This window comes from Urocitellus parryii, chromosome 2 (assembly GCF_045843805.1).
Source record: "Urocitellus parryii isolate mUroPar1 chromosome 2, mUroPar1.hap1, whole genome shotgun sequence".
Taxonomy (NCBI): domain Eukaryota; kingdom Metazoa; phylum Chordata; class Mammalia; order Rodentia; family Sciuridae; genus Urocitellus; species Urocitellus parryii.
Window position 1 is genome coordinate 105387976 of NC_135532.1, and position 26378 is coordinate 105414353.

General features: G+C 37.4%; 1 protein-coding gene across 9 annotated transcripts in view; it reads right to left on the minus strand.

Annotated features, from left to right (window-relative positions):
• The window catches only part of Tfdp2 (transcription factor Dp-2), a 162857-nt gene that overhangs the window by 94206 nt on the left and 42273 nt on the right, over positions 1–26378 (minus strand). For 8 of the 9 annotated variants that reach the window (XM_077795291.1, XM_026385049.2, XM_026385048.2 and 5 more), the window contains one exon: positions 20344–20410. In XM_077795291.1, the coding sequence (XP_077651417.1) occupies positions 20344–20410 (67 nt within the window). Of the gene's footprint in view, positions 1–20343; positions 20411–26378 lie in introns of those variants that run through there. The other variant, XM_026385051.2, reaches the window with a different exon arrangement.

A 26378-nucleotide genomic window follows, 5' to 3' on the forward strand; every position in this document is an offset into this window, starting at 1 on the left:
GAGGGTGTTTCTGGAACAGATTGTATTTGACCCTGTAGAGTGAATAAAGATTACCCTCACAGATGCAAGTCATCATCCAATCTGTTAAGGACCTGAATAGAACAGAAGGCAAAGGAAGGGAAATTTTGCTTCTGATTCAGTTAGGACATTTCATCTTCTCCTGCCCTTAGATGCTGGCCCTCCTGGTTCTTAGGCCTCTGGACTAGGATTTATACAACTGGATCCTCTGGTTCTCAGCCTTCAAAAAACAGACTGAATTACACCACCAGCTTTCCTGGTTCTCCCTCCAGGTTGCAGATAACAGAACTTCTTAGCCCCCAAAACTGCATGAGCTAATTCCTCTAATAAATCTCCCTCTCCTCTCTACTTTCCCCTCTCCTCTCCACCCTATTCTGCTCCCCCAGTATACATTACCAACAGGAGGGATATCTTATTGTTCTATTTCTCTGAAGAATCTCATCTAACATGGCTCATGGACTGGCAAGATACGGAACAACAGGAATCCTCATATTCTGCTGGTGAGAGTATAAACTGATAAAACCACTATGGAAAAAAATATCTGCAATATCTACTAAAGATAAAGACTTTGTAGATAAAGATAAAGACTAAATAATTCCAATCCTAGGTATACACTAGAAATGCAAACATGTTCACCAAAGGACATGAACTAGCATGCCCATGTCATCACTGAACAAAATACCCCCAAACTACAACTATCCAAATGCCAAACAACATTAGAATTTTAAAATTATGGTTTATTCACACAATGGACTACTACATAGTAATGAGAAAAGATGAACTACAACTACATAAAACAATATGGTTGAATCTCATAGTTTTGAACAAGAGAAGTCAATCACAGAAGAATAAACACTGTATGATTACACTTTATAAAGCAAAAAAAAAAAAATGGACAAAAATAATGTTCCTTTAGAAGTCAAGATGGTGGGCTGGGGATGTGGCTCAAGCAGTAGCGCGCTTGCCTGGCATGCGTGCGGCCCGGGTTCGATCCTCAGCATCACATACCAACAAAGATGTTGTGTAACTAGAAAATAAATATTAAAAAAATTCTCTCTCTCTCTCTCTCCTCTCTCACTCTCTCTTTAAAAAAAAAAAAAAAAAAGAAGTCAAGATGGTAGTTACCCTTCAGAGGGAATACCAAGCACACCTCTGGAGTGTAATATTCTCCTTCCAGATATCAATGCTGAATTTTTAAATATCACTGAGTCCTATACCTGTATACATATTATCCCTTGAATATTTCAACTAAAACTTGAAATATAAATATAAAACATGATTATTTTAATTATAAAATACCCTATTGTGGATGATATCACAAAATACAGGAGAGAATATACAGTGATTGTCAATCATAATCACACCTTCTGAAGCTACTTTATAAAATAGGCCATGACATTTTTCCTCAATTTTTTCTATACATAATTTTCTAAAAATAATTTATTTACTAAAAAATAAAATATATAACATTTTACTTCAATTTGAGTTGTCAGAATATACCAGAACACTGATACATAAATTATTATTGTATATTAAACACTTTCCAACTTTAAAATATTTTTATCCACAAGCAAAAGTTCTTAACTACAAAACTGGCTATCATATATAATTTACTTTAAAAATCACCTTGTAATATCATGCTAAGTAAAATAAGCCAATCCCAAAAAACCAAAGCCAAATGTTTTTCTGTGATAAGCAGATGCTGTTCCCTAGTGGGCCAGGGGTATAGAGAATAATGAAGGAACTTTGGTTGCTGTTGAGGGGAATGAGGGGTCGGGTGGGGCTGCAGGGGTGGGAAGGACGGTAGAATGACACAGACATTATTATCCTATATACATGTATGATTACACTACTGGAGTGACTCTGCACCATGCACAGCCAAAGGAACGAGAAGTTGTGCTCCACTTGTGTAGACTGTGTCAAAATGCATGCTATTGTAAAATAAATAAATGAATGAATGAATAAATAGCTATATTTTACTCAACACCTACAACATGGTAACATATACAGCTTTAACTGTGAGCACTGAATGAAAAAATGTACCCCATATTAAGTATTACTTTCCCCATTATCAGTGTGAAAATCAAACAGATTAAGTAATTTTCTATAATACCAAATGTAGACCTAGTAGCAAAACTGAAATTTGAAGCCATACTTCTATACTACTTAAATTTTTTTTTTTTTTTGTACCAAGGATTTAACTCAGGGGCCCTTTCCCACTGAGACATATTCCCCAGCCCTACCCCCACCCACCCCCCTTTTTTTTGGTGGTTGTAAATGGACAGCTTGACTTTATTTTATTTGTTTATCTTTATGTGGTGCTAAGGATCAAACTCAGTGCCTCATATGTGCAAGGCAAGCGCTCTGCCACTGAGCTATAGGCCCAGTCCTCCCCAGACCTTTTGATTTTTAATTTTCAAGACAGGGTCTCGCTAAATTGTTTAGGGCCTTGCTAAGTTGCTGAAGCTGGCCTTGTGCTTGTGATCCTCCTGCCCTTAGCCTCCCGGGCCACTGGGATTACAAACCAGCATCTCTTGAATATGTCAAACCTGCTTTATTGAACAAAGCAAAATAAAATGCCTTTTCATTAGAGCACATACAAAACTACTCAAAAAGGATAGATTTAGCAATATTTTTGTAACTTTTAATACTTTTCATGTTTATTTTTTCAGACAATAAATCTTTACAAAAGAATATTTTAGCTACCATTTTAATTATTATGTGATTTATAGGAGAAGGATAAACCAGTTTAAATATTAGAATGGGGAATTTAATCTCTCCTAAAAATAAATACTATAAATGAATTAAATCATTAAATAAAAACATTTTAGTAGACTGGAATTGTTAAACAGTGATATGACAAGTTTATGGATATTTTGCTTTTGGATTTAGCAATTCATACAAATTTTATATTGATCATGAATAGCATAAATTTAAATAAAGAAGCTCAACAAAGAAAAAAATTTAAGATCAATTTTAGAATCAAATACCCTTTGGCAATGGAAAAATCATCTTCTTTCCTTAGGGATATGGGTTTGAAATTAGTACCAACAGTGTTTCTAATAGTAAATATGATGGCTAAAGTGAAAGATGTGGAGAGGGTTTAAGTGGGAAGGCAATGGTCTCTACTGGGAGTTGAAAATAAAACAACTAGATCAATTCCATTACAAAATACTAAGCAAATAAGAAACTGCATTTTAAAAGACATTTTAATCTCAACAGCGTTGTACTCTGCCAACTGAATCACAAGCTAATTCACTGAAACTGAATTTTGACATAACACAGAAACAAAATTGCAGATACCATTTCCTCCCAAAAGAAAAATACCAGTTCATCACCCTTTCATAAGAAACAGTAACTCTGTTATTTCAAAAAAACATGTAAAATAGGTATCAGCATGTCATACTCTATTTTAAAAAAGGCAATTTAAGTATTAAAATAGAGAATAAAAATGTGTAATATTGAAATAATGGGAGGAAAGTCTTTTTATTGTGGCTCATATCACATTATAAAAAACTACATACATAACTACAACATGCAATCAAAAAACAGCAGAATTATGCAATTCTACCTAACCACACATATGTTGTAAAAGTAGTTAACAGGAAGATAAAAGATGTAGTAACCACAGCCTCTTTACACACTTTTCTCCTTTATTTTTTGTTTTTAAATAGGAAATACCTTGGATTTTTATTTCTAAAGCTAACTCTTATTTAATTCTAGCATTTAATTATTTAAAATGATAACTAACCACTATTATTTAAATATAATTCATCTTGAAAATAAACATTGGAAAAATACAAGCAAGAAAAAAGAGCAGTTGGTACAGGTCCTTCAGGAAAAGCAATCTAATGGAATGAATAGGTCAATTAAAAAAAAAACTATTTGTAGAACAGGGCAGTTGTCTATTTTCAGACCATTAAGACATTTTTAAATATCCTGAAACTAAACCTAGACTCAAAAGGAAAAGCCAGAAATGTTCACTATGTAGATTAAAATACAATCTTTCACTAAGCCTAGCACAGTTAGAAAAACCAAACTTACCCAAATATGACCTCATATTCAGAAGTCAGCCAAAGGTTTATTTCACTTATTTATTTGTTTGTTTTGCAGTTCTGGAGGTCAAACTCAGGAGCCTCACTCATGCTAGCACGCACTTTATCCCTTAGTTACACTCCTTGTCCCCTGCTTACATACACTCCTTGTCAGGGAGAGTGTAACTAAGTGTCATTTATACCTACTTCTCAAAATAATATAAAATGAAATTGAAGCTTACGAAGTATCTCAGAGCTTAAATTTGTAACATACACTCAGAAAAAAAGAGTAAGACAGCTTGTTTGATTAAACATGGAACTCCAAAATATATAAGCCAACTAATTTTTAACAAAGTGAAGACTGAAGTAATCTTTTTCTAACAATTCCTTACACCTTCACCTATCCAACTGCTTTTAAACTTTATATTGTTCTCATCAAGAAAACTGAAGTACTAACATTTTTGTCTCAGCAGAAATGCATTATTATGGCCCCTGGAAAGAGCCATCCAGTAGCACTTTTGGTAGAACTCTAAATTCCTTCTATTCCTACTACTTTTCTCACAAAATGATTCCTTTGTTCCTATTCCAAGGTAGTGAATATCTGTTAAAAAAAAATGCTATAAAACCTGAAACAAGCTGGGTGTAATGGCACATACATGAATCCCAGCTTCTTGGGATGCTGAGGCTGGAGAACTGCAAGTTTGAGGCCAGCCTGGGCAACTTTGTGAGACCCTATCTCAAAATTTAAAATGTTTTAAAAAGGGCTCAAGATGTAACTCCGTGATAAAGTACTTGCCTAGCATGTACAAGGTCCTTGGTTCAATCCCCGAGAATTCCAAAAAGTAAAAAATAAAATAAATAAAATAACTGTTCCGCTATAAATATATCTAACTCTGCAGTTTAGCAAGCTCTCTGTTGCTGTTCAGGGATCCCCAGAACCACCTCTTAAGATTACAAATGATTTAAAATACAACAATCAGGCTTTAATTCAATAATACTTTCCAATTATTTAGGTATTTCCCTCATAACCAAGTGGGATTTAGCCAAGAAATTCAAAGTTGGTTTGACATGTAAAATCACTGTAATTTACCATATTAATGAACTAAAAATATCCCTACATAATCATTGCAATAGGTACAGAAAAGGCATTTGACCAAACACAACAACCATTCATGATCCAAACACCTGGAACTAAGAATGAAGGAAAACACCTGATAAAGGGAAGTTGTGAAAAAGTCTATAACTAATGTGAGAAACAAGGCAGTGATATCTGTGGCTCATATCACATTTACCGTTTCTATTCCACCTTTTTTGCTCAAAGCAGTAAAATTAAGAAAGACAGTTTTCTTTCTTCCTTTCAAATTTGTAAACTGTCTTTATTTATAGATGACATGGTGGTAGACAGAGAAAATCCTAAGGAATTAAGCAGTGGTGCACACCTATAATCCCAGCTACTCGGAAAGGTAAGGCAGGAGAATAGTAAATTCAAAGCTAGTCTGGGTAATTTAGCAAAATCCTGTCTCAAAATAAATAATAAAAGGGCCAGGAATGTGGGCTCAGAGGTAGAGCAGTTGCCTAGCATGCACAAGGTCCTCAGTTCAATTCTCAGTACCAATAAAAGAAAAGAAAATCCTAAAAATCTTCAAAAGAACTAGTAGAACTAACAAATGGGTTTTACAAGGTGACAGGCTACAAAATCAAAATACAAAAGCCAACTATACATCTACATGCTAACAAAGGATAATTGGAAATTTTTTAAAAATTGGGGGGTGGGGGGTTACCGGGGATTGAACACAGGGGCACTCAACCACTGAGCCACATCCTCAGCTTCATTTTGTATTTGATTTAGAGACAGAGTCTTACTGAGCTGCTTAGTGCCTCACTGTTGCTAAGACTGGCTTTGAACTTGTGATCCTCATGCCTCAGCCTCTCAAGTCACTGGGATTACAGGTGTGCACCACTATGCCCAACTGGAAATCAAAATTTAAAATACCAGCTACAATTTTAAGAGCTCCTAGAACTAGACTGGGGATGTGACTCGGTGGTAAGGCACTTGCCTGGCATGTATGAGGCCCTGGGTTTGTACCCAGTCCTACAAACAAAACTCTTAAAAACTAATAAGCAATTACTATAGCCCCTCACCACCCAAATCCACTTGGAACATAGCCTCTGCAAAGAAGGGAAAACTACTGGACAGTAAGGTTGCAAGATACAAGGTAATACATAAAGGTCGATAGCTTTCCTATATGCCAGAAATGAAGAACTGGAACTTGAAATTTAAAACATAGGACCATTTATATTAGCACCCAAAAATGTAATACTTGGAGCTGGAGTTGTGGATCAGAGGTAGAGCACTTGCCTGGTACATGTGAGGCACTGGGTTCAATCCTCAGCACCACATAAACATAAATAAATAAATGTATTTTTAAAAAATGAAATACTCAAGTATAAATCCAATAAATATGTATAACATCTACATGAGAAAAAATATAAAACAAAAAAATTAAAAAACGGCTAATTAATGTATAGATATTCTATGTTCATGGATAGGAAGAATCAATATTTTTAAAACGTAACTCCCAATTTGATATAAAGATTCAATGTAAGGGCTGGGGATATAGCTCAGTTGGTAGAGTGCTTGCCTCACATGTACAAGGCCCTGGGTTCAATCCCAGCATCACCAAAAAAAAAAAAAGTTGGGGGGGGGCAGGGCTCAATTTAATCTCAGTCAAAATCCAGCAAGTGACTTTGTATTTCAAACTGATTCTAAAATAACATAAAAAGACAAGACTCAGAAGAATCAATATAATATTGAAAGAGAAGAAAAACTGGAGGACTGACACAACCCAACTTCAAGCCACAGCACAGAATGACAGAAGACTGGCAAAAGAACAGAAAAGAATGAGACCGCCCTGAAATAGAGCCACATGAAATATCAACTAATTTTTACAAATGAGCAAAGACAATTCAATGGAAAAAAGCAAAATTCAACAAATGAAACTAGATATCTACATGTAAAAAATAGAATCTAGACATAAATTTTACATCTGTCACAAAATTTAACTCAAAATCCTCAACATGGTAGAACACCTATAGTCCCAGCTACTTGGGAGGCTGAGGCAGGAGGATTGCTTATACTCAGGAGTATGAGACCAGCCAGGGCAACATGACAAAATGGAGGGCTGGGGATATAACTCAGTGATGGAGCACTTCCCTAACATGTGCAAAACCCTGCATTCCATTCCCAGCATCAAGAAACAAAAGTCTGACTCAAAATGGATCATGGACTTAAATGCAAAATGAATCTATAAAATTCTTAGAATATAATAAAAGAGAAAATTGATGTGACCTTAATTGGGTTATTTTTTTTAATTTTTTTTTAATTTTTTTTTTTTTTTTTTGGTGCTTAGCTTTTTGAGTTCTTTATATACCCTAGAGATTAGTGCTCTATCTGATGTGTGAGGGGTAAATATTTGCTCCCAAGATGTAGGCTCTCTATTCACCTCACAGACTGTTTCTTTTGCTGAGAAGAAACTTTTTAGTTTGAATCCATCCCATTTATTAATTCTTGGTTTTATTTCTTGCACTATAAGGAAGCTGGGACCTAATCCAACATGGTAAAGACTGTTTCTTTTACTGAGAAGAAACTTTTTAGTTTGAATCCATCCCATTTATTGATTCTTGGTTTTAATTCTTACACTATAGGAGTCTTATTAAGGAAGTTGGGGCATAATCCAACATGATAAAGATTAGGGCCTACTTTTTCTTCTATTAGACGCAGAGTCTCTGGTTTAATTCCTAGGTCCTTCACCCACTTTGAGTTGAGTTTCGTGCATGGTGAGAGATAGGGGTTTAATTTCTCTTTGTTGCATATGGATCTCCAGTTTTCCCAGCACCATTTGATGAAGATGCTATCTTTTCTCCAGTGCATGTTTTTGGCACCTTTGTCTAATATAAGATAATTGTAATTTTGTAGGTTTGTCTCTGTGTCTGTCCTCTATTTTGTACCATTGGTCTACTTCTGTTTTAGTGCCAATACCATGTTGTTTTTGTTACTATTGCTCTGTAGTATAGTTTAAGGTCTGGTATAGTGATGCCACCTGCTTCACTCTTCCTGCTAAGGATTGCTTTAGCTATTCTGGGTCTCCTTATTTTTCCAGATGAATTTCATGATTGCTTTTTCTATTTATCAAACTTATTAATACATACTCAATAATCTTACTGAATACACCAGTGTACAATTTAAAAAAAAAATTGAGACAAAGTCTCACTATAGTGCCTAGACTGGCCTCAAACTTGCAGTCCTCCTGCCTCAACCTCCCAAATTGCTGGGCTTTAAGCATGTGCCACCAGGCTCAGCTCTGAGTACAATTTAAAATAACATATGTCTTATGAATAAGGTTGAATCTACGGCCATACTGCTCTGAATGCACCCAATCTCATGTGAATAAGGTTGAGTACTTTTTCATACATGTAATAATCATTAATATTTCCTTTTCTGTGAACCATCTATTCGTAAGTTTTACTTCTATTTTACCCTACTGCTTTTTTTTTTTTTTTTTTTTTTGGTGGTGCTGTGGATTAAATCCAGAGTTTAGCATATGCTAACACAGGTTCTACCACTGAGTTTCAGCCTGGGTACCTTCATTTCTCAGAAACTGTATTATTGGTTTGATTGTTCCTTTTATAATTATATAATATCTCTCTACTCCTTTAATGCTTTGAGGTTTGAAGTATATTTTATTTGATATAAATATTATGACTCCTGTTCCTGGTATATCTTTGCCCAATCTAATTTTCAATCTTTCTTAGGTTTGAGAGTTCTGAGTATTTTTTTTTTTTAGTTCCTTTCAAAAAACCCTTTTCTGTGTTGCAACTGCATTCTCTTCAGAGCTTTCATTCCCCCTTCTTCCCATCACAGCATTTTCCCATTGTTTCCACTAGTTCTGCCTCTGCAGAAGGAATCTGATTATTCAGCTCTTTTGAGTAGATAAATTTCTTTTACTAGGTTATGATTTTAATAGCTATAGTCTCTTAAATGGTGTAGAACCTGTAGTCAGCAAGAAATATGCACATTTATTTATTTATATAATACACGGGGTTGAACCCAGGGCCTCTGGCATGCTAGGGAAGAGCCCTACCACTAGGCTATAGCCAATGCCATGCCATGCCACATCATTGCATTTCATTTTTATTTTGAAAAATGGTCTCAGGATTTCACTGAGTTGCCCAGGCTGGCCTTGAACTTGTGATTCTTCTGCTTCAGCCTCCCAAGTATCTGGGATTAAGGTGCATCACCATGCCTGGCAAGACATGCATATTTTAAATCTTACGTGCAAGCAATGAATAAGTGAGCAAAATAAATAAGTGAGTGGTATTTCTCTGCTGAGAATATAAAAGAACAAGTTAAGATATATGACCAACTTCATCTTTCTGCAAGGACATAAGCAATTCATCCTACCATTGAAGCCTCCTGAGAGTTGCCAAAGAGGCACCTTCCCAAGGACTGCACAGAGCTTGATGGAAGTATGCATATTTTCACATGCGAAAATCTCTACAGTTATAAGCCACCCAATAGCATGTGCCTCTCATATAGCCAAGGAGTTCCTGATCTTCATTTTAGGTTTTGCTGGTCTTTCAACATGACAGAAGTCTGTTACAATATTCTTATCTCCTATTTTTCTTAATAATGATACCACTGGTTACTGGTTACCTTGATGAGTCCTGCTTCCTCCAGTGTTGAAGTATAATGTCAGGGAAGCATGCTGAGGCAGGCATAGAGTAGAGGGTAAGAAGCTTTATTAAAGGATAGTAAAATAGACTTCTCCCGGGTGGAGGAGAGGACCCAAAGGCGGAATCAGAATCCATGGGATGAGGAAGTCGAGTCCTTTTTATACATCTAAAGTCTCCCTTGTTCTCCTGCAACTTCTCCCTTACCTTGTTCATTTCCCCTCATCCTGCACAGTGACTGGGGGATGTGGTGGAATGGCCAGGGGGTGAGCAGGTAGGCTGAAGGGCCTAAGTGGAGTGCTAGGCAGGAAGCAAGTGACACTCTAGGGGACCTTGATTAGCAGCTCAGGAATTGCTTCATTAACAATCTTTTGGGAGGGGTAGTATCAAAGGGTTCTGAAGACTTGAGCATTCCAATCTCCCAGGGTCAGTTTCCAATTTCCTGGACTCCAATCAGACTTCATTTTCTCCATCAGACCTGATTTACCTAGCTACACTAACTACCTGTTTTTAAGTCTGGCTTCACTAATGTACACTGACATGATTTATGGCAAGGATATATAAATATTCACCTCATTCTAATTCTTCTACTACTTCTCTGATGGTACACAATTGGCTTTAGGCTAATCTTATTTTAGCTAATTATATGACTTTTTAAAAAACCTTCAACTCTTGGGCTGGGGATGTGGCTCAGTGATAGAGTGCCCCAGGATTAAATTCTAAGTTCAAAGAAAAAAAAATTTATATATATAGATAGATAGATAGATAGATAGATATGGATAGATATAAATATATATCCATATCCTAAGACAATGAGCTCAGCCATTTTCCTCACTAAATATCTTAACAATTCATTCCAGAAAATATTTAATTAAAAAAAATCATTAAGACAAGTTCCTTCTTTATTCATTTCTCAAAAGTTAAACATATAGTCTAATAAAATATCTGGAAATGTTGTAACAAAATAAACTCCTTGCAGTTCAACATTTACTACATATAACTGTGTTGTGCATCAAACTAGACTCTGGAGGCAAAAATAAAAAAGGACCTTTCCCTCATGGACTACATAGTCTAGTAAAGGAAAAAGGACAATCATATCAAGAATTACGATATCATTTAAAGGCAATAACAAAGTGCATACAGGGTTCAAAGGTAGCACAAAGCAGGGACAGGAATAGGGAAACACTGAGAAATTAATGGTCAGCTACATTTTTTAAAAAATACAAGTTTAGCCAGTGGCCAAAGGAATCAAAGGCAGAAAGAAGGATATGCACTTTGAGACAGACACTAAGGAACAGACTTTGAAACTATCCTAAAGACACAATGAATAAGACAAAGTCTCTAACCTCTTAGCACTTACAATCAGATGGGAGAAACCAATAGCCAAACCAGCAAGTAAAATACAGTGTGGTCAGGCATGGTGGCAGCTACCAGTAGGCTAAGGCAAGAGGATTACAAACTCAAGGCCAATCTGAGCAACTTAGGATGCTGTCTCAAAATCTTTCAATTTTTTAAAAAGGGGGCTGGAGATTTAGCTTAGTAATAGAATGCTTGCCTAGCATGTACATGAGGCTCTCGTTTAATCCCAAAAACCAGATCATAAATAAAATTTTAAAATGCAATGTGACAGCCAGGCATAGTAGCACAGGCCTATAATACCAGCAATTCAGGAGGCTGAGGCAGGAGGATCACAAGTTGGAGGCCAAACTCAGTCCTAAACAAATTAGTGAGACCCTGTAAAAAATTAAAAATTTTTAAAATGGGCTGGGGATGTGGTTCAGTGATTAAGCACCCCTGGGTTCAGTATCTGATACCACGTACAATTTGATAGTGGGGCACAGTAGCATGAACCTGTATTCTAAGCTATTTTGGAGGCTGAGGCCAGAGAATCACTTAAGCCTAGGAGGCTGAGGTCAGCCTGAGTGACTTAATGAGACCGACTCAAAAAGAAACATACAAGAGGTTAGGGATACAGCTCAGTTGGTAGAGTGCTTGCCTTGCATGCACAAGGCTCTGAGTTCAATCCCCAGCACCACAAAAATAAATAAATAAATAATTACACCAGTAATCTTTAAAAAAAAGAAAAAAGAAAGAAAGATACATACACACACACACACACATACACACACACAAATACAGTGTAACAGGGATAAGGACATATTATTAGAGGGTCATGGGCCAAGCAGAAGTTAAGACCTAAACTTAAATGCAAGGGACAAAGAGGAATTGGCCAGGTGAAATGCATATGTATATATATGTGTAAGCCTATCAGGAGTGACATGAAGAATGGTATCAAGCAGGCACAGCATCCAAGCACAGCAAAAGCATAAAGAAAACCTAAGAGAAAAAGAGGAGAGAGAATGGGGAACTAAAAGTAGTTCACCAAGGCAGCAGCACAGGTGTGTCTGGAGATGAGATGAAAACAGGAGCCACTTTTAAAACTGGAGTTTGGACTTTATCTTGAGGGCAATAAGGATCTTCCTATCTTTTTCTTCCCTCCCTTCTACCCTGTGTTTGGCTACTGGGGACTGAACCCAGGGCCTCCCATGTGTTAGGCAAGCAGTCTACTACTAAGCTACGTCTAATAAGTAACTATAAAAGATTTTGTCTTGTTTTTAACTTGTGAAGACTTGTTCATATTAGTGTTTGAGGAAAAGTATGTAGCTATGGTACAGAGAATGAAATAAAGAGAGATAAATCAGGACAGGAAAACTGCGGCCAAAATCCGGGCAGTGCCTTATGGTAGTGTGACCTAAAGTAGTGGCAGTGAGTAGGGAAAACAGGGAGGAGGGCTGAGAGGGTTACAAGATGGACCAATGCACCTTCTAAATTATTTGACTCGGAATAGAAAGAGAAGCAATCAATGAGGATAACTGCCTTCAGCAATTTATTAAGATAAGAAGACTAGATTTTGAAAGGGTGAAATATTACTTAATTCTGGTCACATTAAAAGAAAAAGAAATTGATGATGATAACTGGTTTGGGCAAAAGGTGTCTGTTAGAACTATTCAGTAAGATAAAGGAAAAGAGAGAGTAGATATTGAGAGGGTAAAACAATTACTTTAATTTGGAACAGATTTAGATGCATTAAAAATATTAAAATGAAGGTGAGGGGCTGGGGATATAGCTCAGCTGATAGAGTACTTGCCTTGTAAGCATAAGGACCTGGGTTCAATCCCCAACACCACAAAAATAAATAGATAGATAGATAGATAGACAAATAAATAAATAAAATGATAGATAGATAAATAAGTAAATAAATAAATGGGCCACAGGGTATACAAAAAGGAAGACAAAGATTTGAAAATCATTCATACAGAGAGCCAATGACAACTAAATCCATGAGAAGAGAAGAAATTCCTAGGGAGAGCGTGAAAGGTAAGAAGAAAAACTAAGACAGAACCCCATGGCACACCAGCATTTAGAGGAAAGGGAAGAAGGGTCAATGGAGTGGAGTAGGAGGGAAGGGCAAAAAGGAAGACAAAGACACTGTTCACTGAGCACCCATTTAATCTTCACACACCCGCCCGCAACTTACTACTAATGATATCATTTCAGAGTGGAAATTCTGGTCTGGAGACATCAACTTGCTGAAGTTCACACTCAGGTTGAGTATAAATAGAACCAAGATTATATCCTCATCTTCCAGAGGACTGGTTCTTAACTCTGGCATGGTACCAGATTGGTCCTTCTATGACAGACTGAGGAAGCGTGGCACCACAGACACAAAGAAGACACCTCAGCTGGCAATGAGCTCACCTGGCACTGAGGTCTTGCTTTCTAACAACAATCTCCCATTCCAACAAAAAGGACCCAGACTTAGAAAATGAAAGATCTGAGGACTGGACAGCCATCAGACAAGATGAGAATCTTGCAGTGTCAGACAATAAGGACGTGCCCAAGAGCAAACAAACAAAAAGCACAATGATTAGGGTATGACAAAGGGACACAGAAACCAAATGAAAGAGGTCCCAATGGCTGTAGCTGAAACAACTGGACCTGTCAAAGTGGTATAGATTAGGATGCAGAGTATAAATACCCATGAAGCCATACTAACACAAATAAATGATGGAAGGAAGGAAGGAAGGAAGGAAGGAACGAAGGAAGGAAAAAAGGGAGGGAGGGAGGGGCAAGGCAATGAGGGAAGGAGGGACGGAGGGAGGGAGGGAAGAAAGGAGACAAATTTAGGGTGTTTCAGAGTTTCAATTTATGTAGGTTTTAACTGCATTCATGCAGATACACCCCCCTCAAGGAGACACAGCGTGACTCTTACTCCTCAGTGCAGTGCTCCATAAGACACAAAGACTGTGGTATGAAAAGGGAGTGGCAGTAAAAAGTACCTTCACCATGGAGAGTCTGGGGCTGGGTTGTAGCTTGGTGTAGAGCACTTGCCTAGCATATGTGAGGCACAGGGCTGGATCCTCATCACCAAATAAAAATAAATAAATAAACAAACAAATAAATAAATAAATAAAGGTATTGTGTTCATCTACCACTAGAAATATTTAAAAAACAAAAAATGGAGAAGCCTGACAAGACACTATTTTACCAGGTGATCAAAGTTCACATTAACAGTGATAAGTCATGTTGATAGTATGTACCCTTGATGTGCTGTAATGAAAATGGCAGTTTATTTTATGGTCTTTTTTTTTTTTTTTGTGTGTGTGTGTGTGTGTGTGTGTGTGTGTGTGTGGTGTTGGGGATTGAGCCCAGGGCCTTGTGCATGCAAGGCAAGCACTCTCCCAACTGAGCTATATCCCCAGCCCTATTTGTGCTCTTTAAAAACAAAAACACAAGCTGGCATGGTGGCAAACACCTGAAATCCCAGAAACTTGGGAGGCTAAGGCAGGAGGATCACAAGTTTAAGGCCAGCCTCAGCAACTTAGCAAGGTGTTGTCTCAAAATATAAAAAGGGCTGGAGATGTGGCTCAGTGATAGTCCCTGGGTTCAGTCCCCCATACTACAACAACAACAAAAATTGACACAAGTCATATCATGAGAAAACTTCAGAAAAATCCCAATTGAGGAATATTATACAAACTACATGACCAATACATCACAAAATTATCAAGTTATCAAAAACATGAAAAGTTGGAGACACTATCACAGAAAAAGGAGCATGTTCTTAACATGCTAAGACCATAAAATATGATGTTGTGTGGATGCTTTCCTGGAACATAAAAAAGAGATTAGCTAAAAATTAAGGAAAACTCTATTAAGTATAAAATCAAGTTAATAAAAATGTATTCATATTGTTTCATTAGCTGTAAAAACTGTACAATACTAATGTGAGATATTAATATCAACAGTGAGGAAAACTGAACAATATATGGAAAGTCTCTGTACTATCTTTGTAATTCCCTATAAACCTAAAACTGTTTTGGAAGTTAAAAGTTAATCATGGGGCTGGGGATGTGGCTCAAGCGGTAGCATGCTCGCCTGGCATGCGTGCGGCCCAGGTTCGATCCTCAGCACCACATACCAACAAAGATGTTGTGTCCGCCGAGAACTAAGAAATGAATAAAAAATTCTCTCTCTCTCTCTCTAAAAAAAAAAAAAAAAAAAATTAATCATGAAAAAGGAAGATGTTAATTGCATCAATTCTTGTTAAAAAAAAAAAAAGACAACAACTAAGAGCAGTTTCAGTGGATTAATGGAGTCAAAAGTCAGATTCTATGAGACAGGATGAGTGAGGAGTAAGAAGGGGACTGTAAGAATACAGCTCTGCAAAGAGTTCTGCCATGAGGGGGAAATGAAAGAATCAGAACTGGAAGGAGACACTGAGCTAAAGTATTTTGTTTTGTTTTGTTTTGTTTTGTTTTAATCAAGGTAAAATTCACATAACAAGAAAAAAAATCGCATTTTAAGGTGGTTTTTAGTATATTTACAAATTTATGTAAACATCACCAATATCTAATTTCAGAACATCAATATCACCTCACAATGAAATAGTAAACTAAAGAAGACTTCATACATGAAATATGTTCATAAACAGAAAGACTTGGCAATGTTAATAAAAGTCAATAAAACTGGAAATCTACAAATTCAGTGCAATCTCCACCAAATACTAAGACTTCCATTCCTATGAAATTGCTGGGGGATCTAAATAGTCCAAAGAATCTTGAAAAAGAAAAGTAAAGTTGGAAAACTCATACTCCTGTCTTAAAAACTTACCCAAACTAGAGTATTATAAAAACATGATGGTACTAACACGAGACGGACATGATAGAACACGTCTCAGAAATAAACCCTCACAGATGCACTACCACTGAGCTAGTTCTTCAGCCATCCTTATTTTTCCATTTTGAGACAGCGTCTCATTAAATTGCCTAAGCTGCACTCAAACTTGCAATCCTCCTGCCTCAGCATCTCTAGTACCTGGGATTACAGGTGTGAGCTACGGGGCCCAACTAATCAAAAACCCATTGTAGTTGTAACCAAAAGACTTAACAAGAACAATTAGAGGAGTAAAAGTTTATTTGGGGGTTCACAGTTTCAAAGGTCTCAGTCCACAGAAGGCCAGCTCCATTCCTTGGGGCTCAAGGTGAGGCTGAATATCATGGTGGAAGAGTGTGATGGAAGAAAGCAGCTCAGGTCATGATCAGAAAGCAGAAAAGGAACTCTACTCAACAAGAACAACATGTATAGATCCCAAAGACATGCCCCCAGGAACCCACATGCTCCAGCCATACCTGCCCTGCCTACAGTTACCAACCAGCTAATCCCTGTCAAGGGATTAATACACTGCTTAGGTTAAAACTCTTATAATCCAATCATTTCACCTCTGAACTTTATTGTATTGTCTCACTCATGAGCTTTTGGCGAACACCTTACATTTAAACTATAACACTCCCCCGCTCTTTTAAGGTACTGGGGACTGAATCCAGGGGTGCTCTACCACTAAGCTACATCCCTAGCTCTTTTTATTTTTTATTTTGAGACAGGGTCTTGCTAAGTTGCACGAGCTAGCCGGAGAGCTGCTCTAGAAAATTAAATACAAAGACAGGAGAAAGGGAACCCCTAATTCATAGCATGTTGGCCAAAAGCACAAATCACAACCTGGGTATGTAACTGACATCTGAAGTAGAAGGCAGGATCATGGATCTGAACACTTAACCTGAGGAATCTGACAGTTTCTCAGGTAGATAACATCAGGATGATGATGATGATGGTGAGGATTAATATTATTATTACTATTTTGCTGTTAGTAGGGAGAAATCCCACACATTTTGTGACCTGAAGCAAAGTCTTCTGTGTTGAATGGTGTGAGAGAGCAGGGTCAACACTGTGGATTTTGCTGTCCTTAATAAAGTGATACTGGAGCTGGGGATATAGCTCAGTGGTAGAGCACTTGCCTACTATTTCCAATACCACAAAAATAAGTAAATAGTGATACCATTAAAACAGAACACTGGCAGTTAAAAAGTGGAGGTGATCCTGAAGAAAGGGGTGTGAATGCTGGAAGTTACTATTCACTGATCGTTGTGGCCCACACCTGTAATCCCAGCAACTCAGGAGGCTGAGGCAGGAGGATCTCAAGTTCAAAGCTGGCCTTAGCAATGGCAAGGCATTAAGGAACTCAGTGAGGGCTGGGGATGTGGCTCAAGCAGTAGCTCACTTGCCTGGCATGAGTGTGGCACGGGTTCGATCCTCAGCACCTCATACAAACAAAGATGTTGTGTTCACCGAAAACTAACAAAAATAAATAAATATTAAAATTCTCTCTCTCTCTTTAAAAAAAAACAAAAGGAACTCAGTGAGACCCTGTCTCTAAATAAAATACAAAATAGGGCTGGGGAGGTGGGTCAGTGGTAAAAGTATTTGTGAAGATCATCAAAACTTAGTACTTTTTTAGAACTAGACTAAAAAATGGAATAGAAAACTGTACTTATAATGACTCAGCATCTTTCTTGTTTGGGTGAGAGGATGATGGAAATTCAATTTCAGGGGTGCTGGGTCTGTGTATCCCTACTCCTTTTCATTTTTCTAAGTTTGAGGGAGGGTCTAAGTTCTGAGGCTGGCTTCGAACTTGTAATCCTCCTTCCTCAGCCTTCTGAGTAGCTAGATTATAGGCATACACCAACATGCATGCCTGGCCTAGCCTTATATCTTTAAAATATAAATATAGGAATAATTTACAAAAAATAATAAACAAAAAGGAAAAGATGGTGTTAGAAGGGGAGAATATTTCTTCTATTTTTTATGATGTCATTGCCACATTATTTCAATTAAGGACAATACTTTTCTATATCTTCCTTCCAATACAACTCTTATCTTGGGCCTGTAATAGATATTACTAAATTTCACCAATTAGAAAGTAATAAAAAGTATTCTTTTCCAACTCCTGCTGATTTACTTAATCTAGATTTCCTTCTGCTGTGTCCAGCCAACATTCAAAAAAAAGTATCCTTTTTCTTTTTAAAACAGCTAGTTATTTCTAAACCTTACCTTTCTAGTTCCTCCCTTCCTCTTAAATGATCCTGTCTCCACTTTCTCCATTTGTTGTATAAAGTTCAACTGAGAAAGCTTTAGTCTACAGCCAAACTTTACTAGTATCAGCATCCATCTAGGTCTGATTTTAGTAACTAGTTTTCTTACCAGTTCAGCCATCAGAGACAACCTTCCTCACCTAAGCCCTTGATCTCTTTGGTCTTAGACAGAAGGAAGCCATCTGAAGGCTTGTTCTCTATTGCCCCATCATGACTTACTGTCCTTTCCTTCTTACTTTCACGACACTGCATCACTCCATCACCCCATCCCACTATTTGGGATCACTGTTTCCCATATGCACAGAGCATGTGGTTTTCACTTTCTTTCCCTCACCTGCGTGTCACACCTGATAAAACACAGATTTCTACCTGTGTGTCCTATGGGCATATTAGACACCGATCCCTTCAGCCCCCTGGGGCAGCAGAAGAGGTCTGCAGCAGCTAGAACTCCAAGGGAACTTACCCCAACCTTAAACAGTCCTTCTGTTTAGCCACAGTGCGTCAAAATTAATGTTATAATATTATCATTTTCTATGTATATCATCATGTAAAAAATATTGTGAGAAGCAGTAAGGTTTAAAGTATCTTTAAATGACTTCATTAACACTTAAGCTCTCAAAATAACTCCTATGGACCACTATTACTAAATTAGATACTGATACTAAAATACTGATTTTTCTAACCTCTCCACAGTGCATCTCCCATGTAGATATAACCTTTTGAGAAGCTGATATCTCCTCATAGCTGTTTGCACTGTAATGGCATACATTTTATTTCTACTTTTTATAATGGAAAATTTCAAACATACAAAGGAGGACCAAAAAAAAAAATGAAACCCAGCATAGCCATCACCTGGTTTAAACAATTTATAGATAATATTGCTTTATTTATAATGTCACCCACTTCATCAGTCTTCCATGGATTATTTTGAAGCCAATGCTAGACAACATACCATTCCATTCATAAAAATTATAGCATGTATCTCTACATACTAAAAGATAATATTAAAAGATACATATTGAGGTTGGGTGCGATAGCACATGCCTATAATCCCAGCAGCTTGGGAGGCTGAGGCAGGAGGATCACGAGTTCAAAGACAGCATCAGCAAGGGTGATTCAGCATCAGCAAGCAATTCAGTGAGACCCTGTCTCTAAATAAATAAATAAATACAAAATAGGGCAGGGGATGTGGCTCAGTGGTTGAGTATACTTGAGTTCAAACCACCCAAAAAAAGATACACATTGAATGATATTGCTGATTTCTATATAAGTTCTTATATTCCAGGATCAGATTTATGATATAAGCATCCTCCAGTAAGCCATATATTTGTCATAGGAGTATATGCATGTATGTTTTTATATGTAAATATAAATGTGAACATATATATAACATACAGAGAAAAAACATTTTATAATTTTTCTCTACATATTTTCCTGTAAGTTAAACGACTTGAAAGGACTCTCAAACAAGAAAGGGTAAAAAAAATAGTCTGAATAGCTTCAATTGTAATAACATCACTAATCAAGAATCTCTAAGGGGATGCTGGGGCTGGGGCTCGGCAGTAGAGCGCTTGCCTAGCACGTACAATGCACTGGGTTTGGTCCTCAGTACCACATAAAAATAAATAAATAAAATAAAGGTATTGGGTCCAACCACAACTAAAATATATATATATATATATATATATATATATATATATAATATATACATATATTATATATATATTTTTTTAATAAATAAAAGAATCTCTAAGGGGCTATAGCTCAGTGGTAAAGTGCTTGCCTTCCACATGTGAGGCACTGGGTTTGATCCTCAGCACCACATAAAAATAAATAGATAATGTTGACTGTCTACAACTAAAAAAATAAAATTTAATTTAAAAAAAAAAGAATCTCTGAGAACCTAAGGAAAGCAATAGAGAAAAATCACACCAAAACCCTCTACCTCTCAGAATAACTTTCATAAAACATAGATTATATGGTATATAACTATAGTATTTCTTACAGCTGCATATTTTACAAAACAAATACAATAAAACTAAATTCAAATAATTTTTATTCAGCAATCTTACCTTTTGTTGGACTGAGATTCTGATCTATAAATCCTCTTAGTTCTGCATTTGTGGAAGTCAAACCAACCTGAATAAAACAGTTTAAAAAATTAATAATAGGATAACAAGCTATTTTATACCTTCTACCAGAAATCCAAATCAAATATTCTAAATAGCTATGTGAAATGAATTATATCAACCATAGGGAGTTATAATTTTTGGATGGGGGGCACAGTGGTATTGTGGATTAAACCCAAAGACTTACACATGTTCTATCACTGAGCTATATCTCTAGCCCTACTTAGTCTGAGACAGAGTCTTGCTAAATTGCTGAAGCTGACCTCAAACTTAAAATCCTCCTGCCTCAGCCTCCCAAGTAGCTGGGATTATAGGTGAAAACCACTTTGCCCACTTTTCATATTATAAAAGAAAATGTGGTCATATTTCTTGAAATGAGGAAAATATGAAATGTTCAAATTAAAATTAATAAAATATTGGACCAAGGGAATAGCTCAATAATAGAGAAATTCTCAAGCATGTGTGAGGCTTTTGGTTCAATCCCTAGGAGAGCCCAAAATGACAATAATCATCATCATCATGAAATATTACTTGTACACAGAACCATACTCTATCAATTTTACTAATAATTTTTTGTTGTTGTTTTTGGTACTGGGGACTGAATCCAGAGGTACTCTCTGCCACTGAATTATATGCCTAGTTCTTTTTATTTTTTGACAGGGTCTTACTAAGTTGATAAGGCTGGCCTTAAAACTGTGATTCTCTGGTCTCAACCTCCTGAGTCCCTGAGATTGCTAGAATTACAGGTGTGTGCTACCAGGCCAAGTCCCTGATAGGGAGAGTTTTCTGAAAACAAGTACTGTGACAGCTCAAGTTGCTATCAAATTAGTGAAGGTACCAAAGATTAATTCAAATTCCATCATAAGGCTGGGGACATAGCTCAGTGGTACAGTACTTGCCTACCATGCACAAGGCCCTGGGTTTGATCCTCAGACCTGAGGGGGGGGGGAATTCTATCACTGGGACTAGGTGGTAGAGCACTTGCCTAGCATGTGCAAGGTGCTGGGTTAAATTTCCAGCACCAAAAAATAAATAAATAAATAAATAAATAAATAAATAAAAATAAAAAGCCCATCCTGATTGATGACCTTAATTTTTTTCTTTTTTCTTTTTTTTTTTTTTTTTTAGCTGTAGGTGGACCCAATACCTTTATTTCATTTGTTTATTTTTATGTGGTGCTGGGGATCAAACCTAGTGCCTCATGCATGCTAAGTAAGCACACTACCACTGAACCACAACCCCAGCTCGATGCCCTTAATTCTTAATGTTCTTAATCACTATCTACAATGCTTTTCAAAACTATGATATGTAAGGGGCTGGGGTTGTGGCTCAGAGGTAGCGCTCTTACTTAGCATGCGTCAAACACTAGGTTCCATTCTCAACACTGCATATAAATAAATAAAATAAAGGTCCATTGACAACTAAAATAAATTTTATATATATACAAAGAAAGAAAGAAAGAAAGAAAGAAAGAAAGAAAGAAAGAAAGAAAGAAAGAAAGAAAGAAAGAAAGAAGGAAAGAAAGAAAGAAAGAAAGAAAACCATGACATGTAAGGGATCATTATCACAATGCAAAAGTAAAGTGGACTGGCCTTATGTTCAATTACTTGGGTCCACACTGTGGCTCATAAAGCCTACTAGGTGTATGGCCTTGGTCAAATCACACAATTTCTTTATCTACAAATTGAAAGGGGCCTGAAGACTGGGTAAGGGGTTCCTTCTGGCCAAAGCAACTAACTCAATCTGAATCAAGGACACAATTTCTGGCTCAAGGACACAATTTTTACCTACACTAGCTCAAGGGAAGCAAGTCTCCGTCTACACTGTCTGAAGACAAGTGAGTCCCCACCTATACTGGCTCAAGGTGCACAGCATCTGCACTGAATAGGAGAAGGAGGCCCGTAGTCCAGGCCTTGGAGAGGATGTCTGCTGGGCTCCTGCCCTAAGATCTCCCTTTTCTCTCTTTTTTTAATTTGCCTTTTGTCTTCTTAATCTTTGGAACATCAATTTTATTATGCAATCTGTGAGAAACAGAAATTTATTAAGCACCGTCTCAGAAGGATGAAAGAAAAAACAGGGATGAGTCAGGCAGGGTGAAGTGTCCCAAGGAAAAGTCTCTGCTGTCTTTCACTGATGGGGGCAGAGGAGGCTCCTGGTGGAACAGAGGTGCACTCCTGGCTGTAATGTGGGAAGCCTGAGCCAGCTGACACACCTCATTCCTGCACCTGTTTGAGTGCATGCTTGACCAATATCCACACCACATCAGGACCCACAGAACTCAGGGTCTTCTGAATATCCATTGGTCTGTCTGTCTCAGCTCTGTGTATTCACTGGAACCACTGTATCTGAATCTAGCATGTTTGTGTCCTATTTCCACTTGAGCCACAAGACACAAGACAACTGCTGAATGCAGGAGGCAATCCTCCTTACCACTTCTTGATAGTGCCATGGGATTGCCCTGTGGAGGTACCTTGGGAGGACATGCTGCCATCTTCCGTGACCCATCTACTGAGGATCAGCCAGGGGTTGGGTCTGTGGGATACAGGGGCATGCTAGGAGCCTATGCTGCCAGTGAGGGTCCTTGCATGCAGAAAGTGGAAACTATGGCAAGCATACTGACACACCCACCACCCTTCTGCCCTGACTGCTTGGTCTCCTTATGCAGCTGCTGCTAACAGGGCAGGGAGAAGGTGAGAAGGGCAGACTCAATGGCACTCCTCTTTGGTTGGACATTGGAAGGATCCACAGGGCCTAGACAAGGCCTAACCCTGATGCACAGGCTTCACCTGGAATGTGCAGCTTGCCCCTGGTGCTGGAGTATCAGGGGCTTGGGCCTCCAATTTTTGATTTGCCGGGAACATCCAGGTATCATAAGGGTCATAACCCATATCAAAGATGGCTGTTATGATTGCACGGTCCAGGTGTTTGGGAAGTGGCTCACTAGAATGACTGGGTAAATACTCTCCACCTTGGCTTAGCCATGGGTACCCCATTATCTGCTCCCCTGTGGACCTCTGCATGGGGTCCACCATCAGTATTTGACTGATGAGGCTTTGTGCTCCCTCAGAAACATGTGCAGGAATACTGTGCTTGCACTATCTGCACTAGCTTCTTGCTCTAAATGGGCACCTCCCTGTGACCACAGAAAATAGAAGGACACCTAGACTCCAAATGCTCATGGGGGTGGGGGCTTAATATTCTTTCCATAGGACAACTTCAGGGGCAAAATGCAAGCAATTGCCCCAGAACTTGTTCAGCTTCAGACTAGAAATGACCCTGGTGCTCAGGCTGAAGTGGATGAGTTTGATGTTGCCTCTGGAATCCACCAGGATGTTATCCAATTTCAGGACTAGGTGCATGATGCCTTTCTCGTGGCAGCAAGACACAGCACTTGCGATCTGCCTTAATGATCTATGGATCTCCTCCTCCTGAATGCCACTGGCATGTTCCGTGACAATGTAGATATTGTCAATGGTCTCCATGACCTGAAAGAGCTAGATCATTTTTCTCTTCTTTTTTCATAACACTTAAGAACTAATTAATTCATTTTTTGTAATTCAAATGCTCTACTAGCAACAGTTTCTTTTTTTCTTTTCTTTTTTTAGTTGTAGATGGACGCAATACCTTTATTTTGTTTTATTTTTATGTTGTGCTGGGGATCGAACCCAGTGGCTCACACATGCTAGGCAAGCACTCTACCACTGAGCCACAACCCTGGCCCTAACAATAGTTTCTTTTCACCCAGAGGTATATTATCAGAAATATTTCTACATATCACTCATAACAGATAAGTAATTCTGTTAAAGTAGATATTAGATAAATGGTATTTAATATACCAAATTTTTATGATACAGCTTAGACTAAGACATCTAGAAAAGAGCTTCTGAATTCTATACAGACAATGGTACAGATACTTTTTCCTGTAAGTATTCAGTTGAAGTAAAGCTAACCCTTTGCAACAAAATCTGCAATAAATTAATCCCAGCAACACAGGATGCTGAGGCATGAGGATTGCAAGTTAGAGGCCAGTCTTAGCAACTTTAACAAGACCTTCAGAAAATTCAGCAACTTCAGCAACTTAGAGATCCTGTCTCAAAGTTAAAAATACAAGGGTCTGGGGATGGGGATGAAGCTCAGGGGTAAAGCAACCCAGGCTTCAATCCCCAGTACCAAAACAAAATTGCTCACAAACAGTAATGTTAAATATTCAATCTGTTGAACATCTGTTGAAGAGTGTAGTGTATAAATACTAACATGCCCTCTTTTATAAACTCTTCTATGAAGAGAGAAAGGCAAAACTTTTCTGTGTTCTACTTTTAAAATAAAGTAATTAATACTAAAACAGACTTTAATATATTCATTCCATGGGCTGACGTTGTAGTTCAGTGGCAGAGCACTTGCCAAGCACACGTGAGGCACTGACTTTGATCCTCTGATCCACATTAAAAAATAAACAAATGAATAAAATAAAGGTATTGTGTCCATCTAGAACTCACATATATATATTCATTCCATGCTTGATACAACATGATCATTTACTACTATATCATAATAACTTCAAAAGGATCAGTTTATACCTTTTTCTTATTGTATGACAATAATGGCAAAAAAAAAAAAAAAAAAAAAAACCTCAATTAAAACCACACATTCTCAGTAGAAAGCTCACAGTTACTGGGTTACCGTTATGCTTAAACACCTGCTCTTCATAACCAACTTCTGTATAGTGAAGTAGCAAGTGATTCATAAACTTTTTGAGCAGTTGTACACCTGCACTTTAATGATCAAATTATACTCTAAAAATTTAGAAAAAGGTCAACTGAAAGTCAATATTGCATGCTAATTTTGGAATCACAAATGGAGGAAACATGTCTGTAGCTAATGCTTATATAAATACTACCAAAATCTGTTTAGTAAAAGCTTCAAAATATGTATTAATTTCTGCTTTCATAAATTGTAGTTTAAAGACTCAAAGAAAATACATTTGAAAGAAGAAAAAGTTGCTTAAAAAAGGCATGTTAACAATATTATTCTTGGGCTGGGGATGTAGCTCAAGTGATAGTGCACTCGCCTGGCATGCGCAGGGTGCTGGGTTAGATCCTCAGCACCACATAAAAGTAAAATAAAGATGTTGTGTCCACCGAAAACTAAAAAATAAATATTAAAAAATTCTCTCTCTCTAAAAAAAAAAAATTATTCTTTCCTCATTCTACCTACTTAAAAAGGAGCTGTATTTCACTGAGCCACAGAAAAGAGTGAACTCATGTCTCATGGCACATATTTTGCTTAGTCAGGTCCTGAGAGAAGCCTTCCATCTGGGTATTCCTTAAATATACATATATACATATATACATGGGGGTAACTGGGAATTAAACTCAGGGGTATTCAACCACTAAGCCATATCCCCAGCCCTATTTTGTATTTTATTTAGAGACAGCATCTCACTGAGTTGCTTAGCACCTCACTTTTGCGAAGCTGACTTTGAACCCGTGATCCTCCTGCCTCAGCCTCCCCAGCCACTAGGATTACAGGCATACACCACCACACCTGGCTTAAAATATTTTTTAAAAAAATTTTTTATGTAGATTTAATGTATATAACATCATGTTACAAGATATATAAAATAAAATGATTACTAAAATGGAACAGGCTCTGGGTATACCAGTGCCAGTGTACACAGTCAATAATGCTGAATAAAAATACTCAAATCTAATTTGTAAGAATAAAAACATGCTCCCCAATAATAACATTATAACTTCATAAAAAAAGTGAATATTTCTGGGGCTGGGGATGTGGCTCAAGCTGTAGCAAGCTCGCCTGGCATGCGTGCGGCCCAGGTCCGATCCTCAGCACCACATACAAACAAAGATGTTGTGTCCGCCGAAAACTAAAAAAATAAATATTAAAAAAATTCTCTCTCTCTCTCTCTCTTTTTAAAAAAAAAGAAATGCAAATGACCAACAAACATATAGAATGCTAGT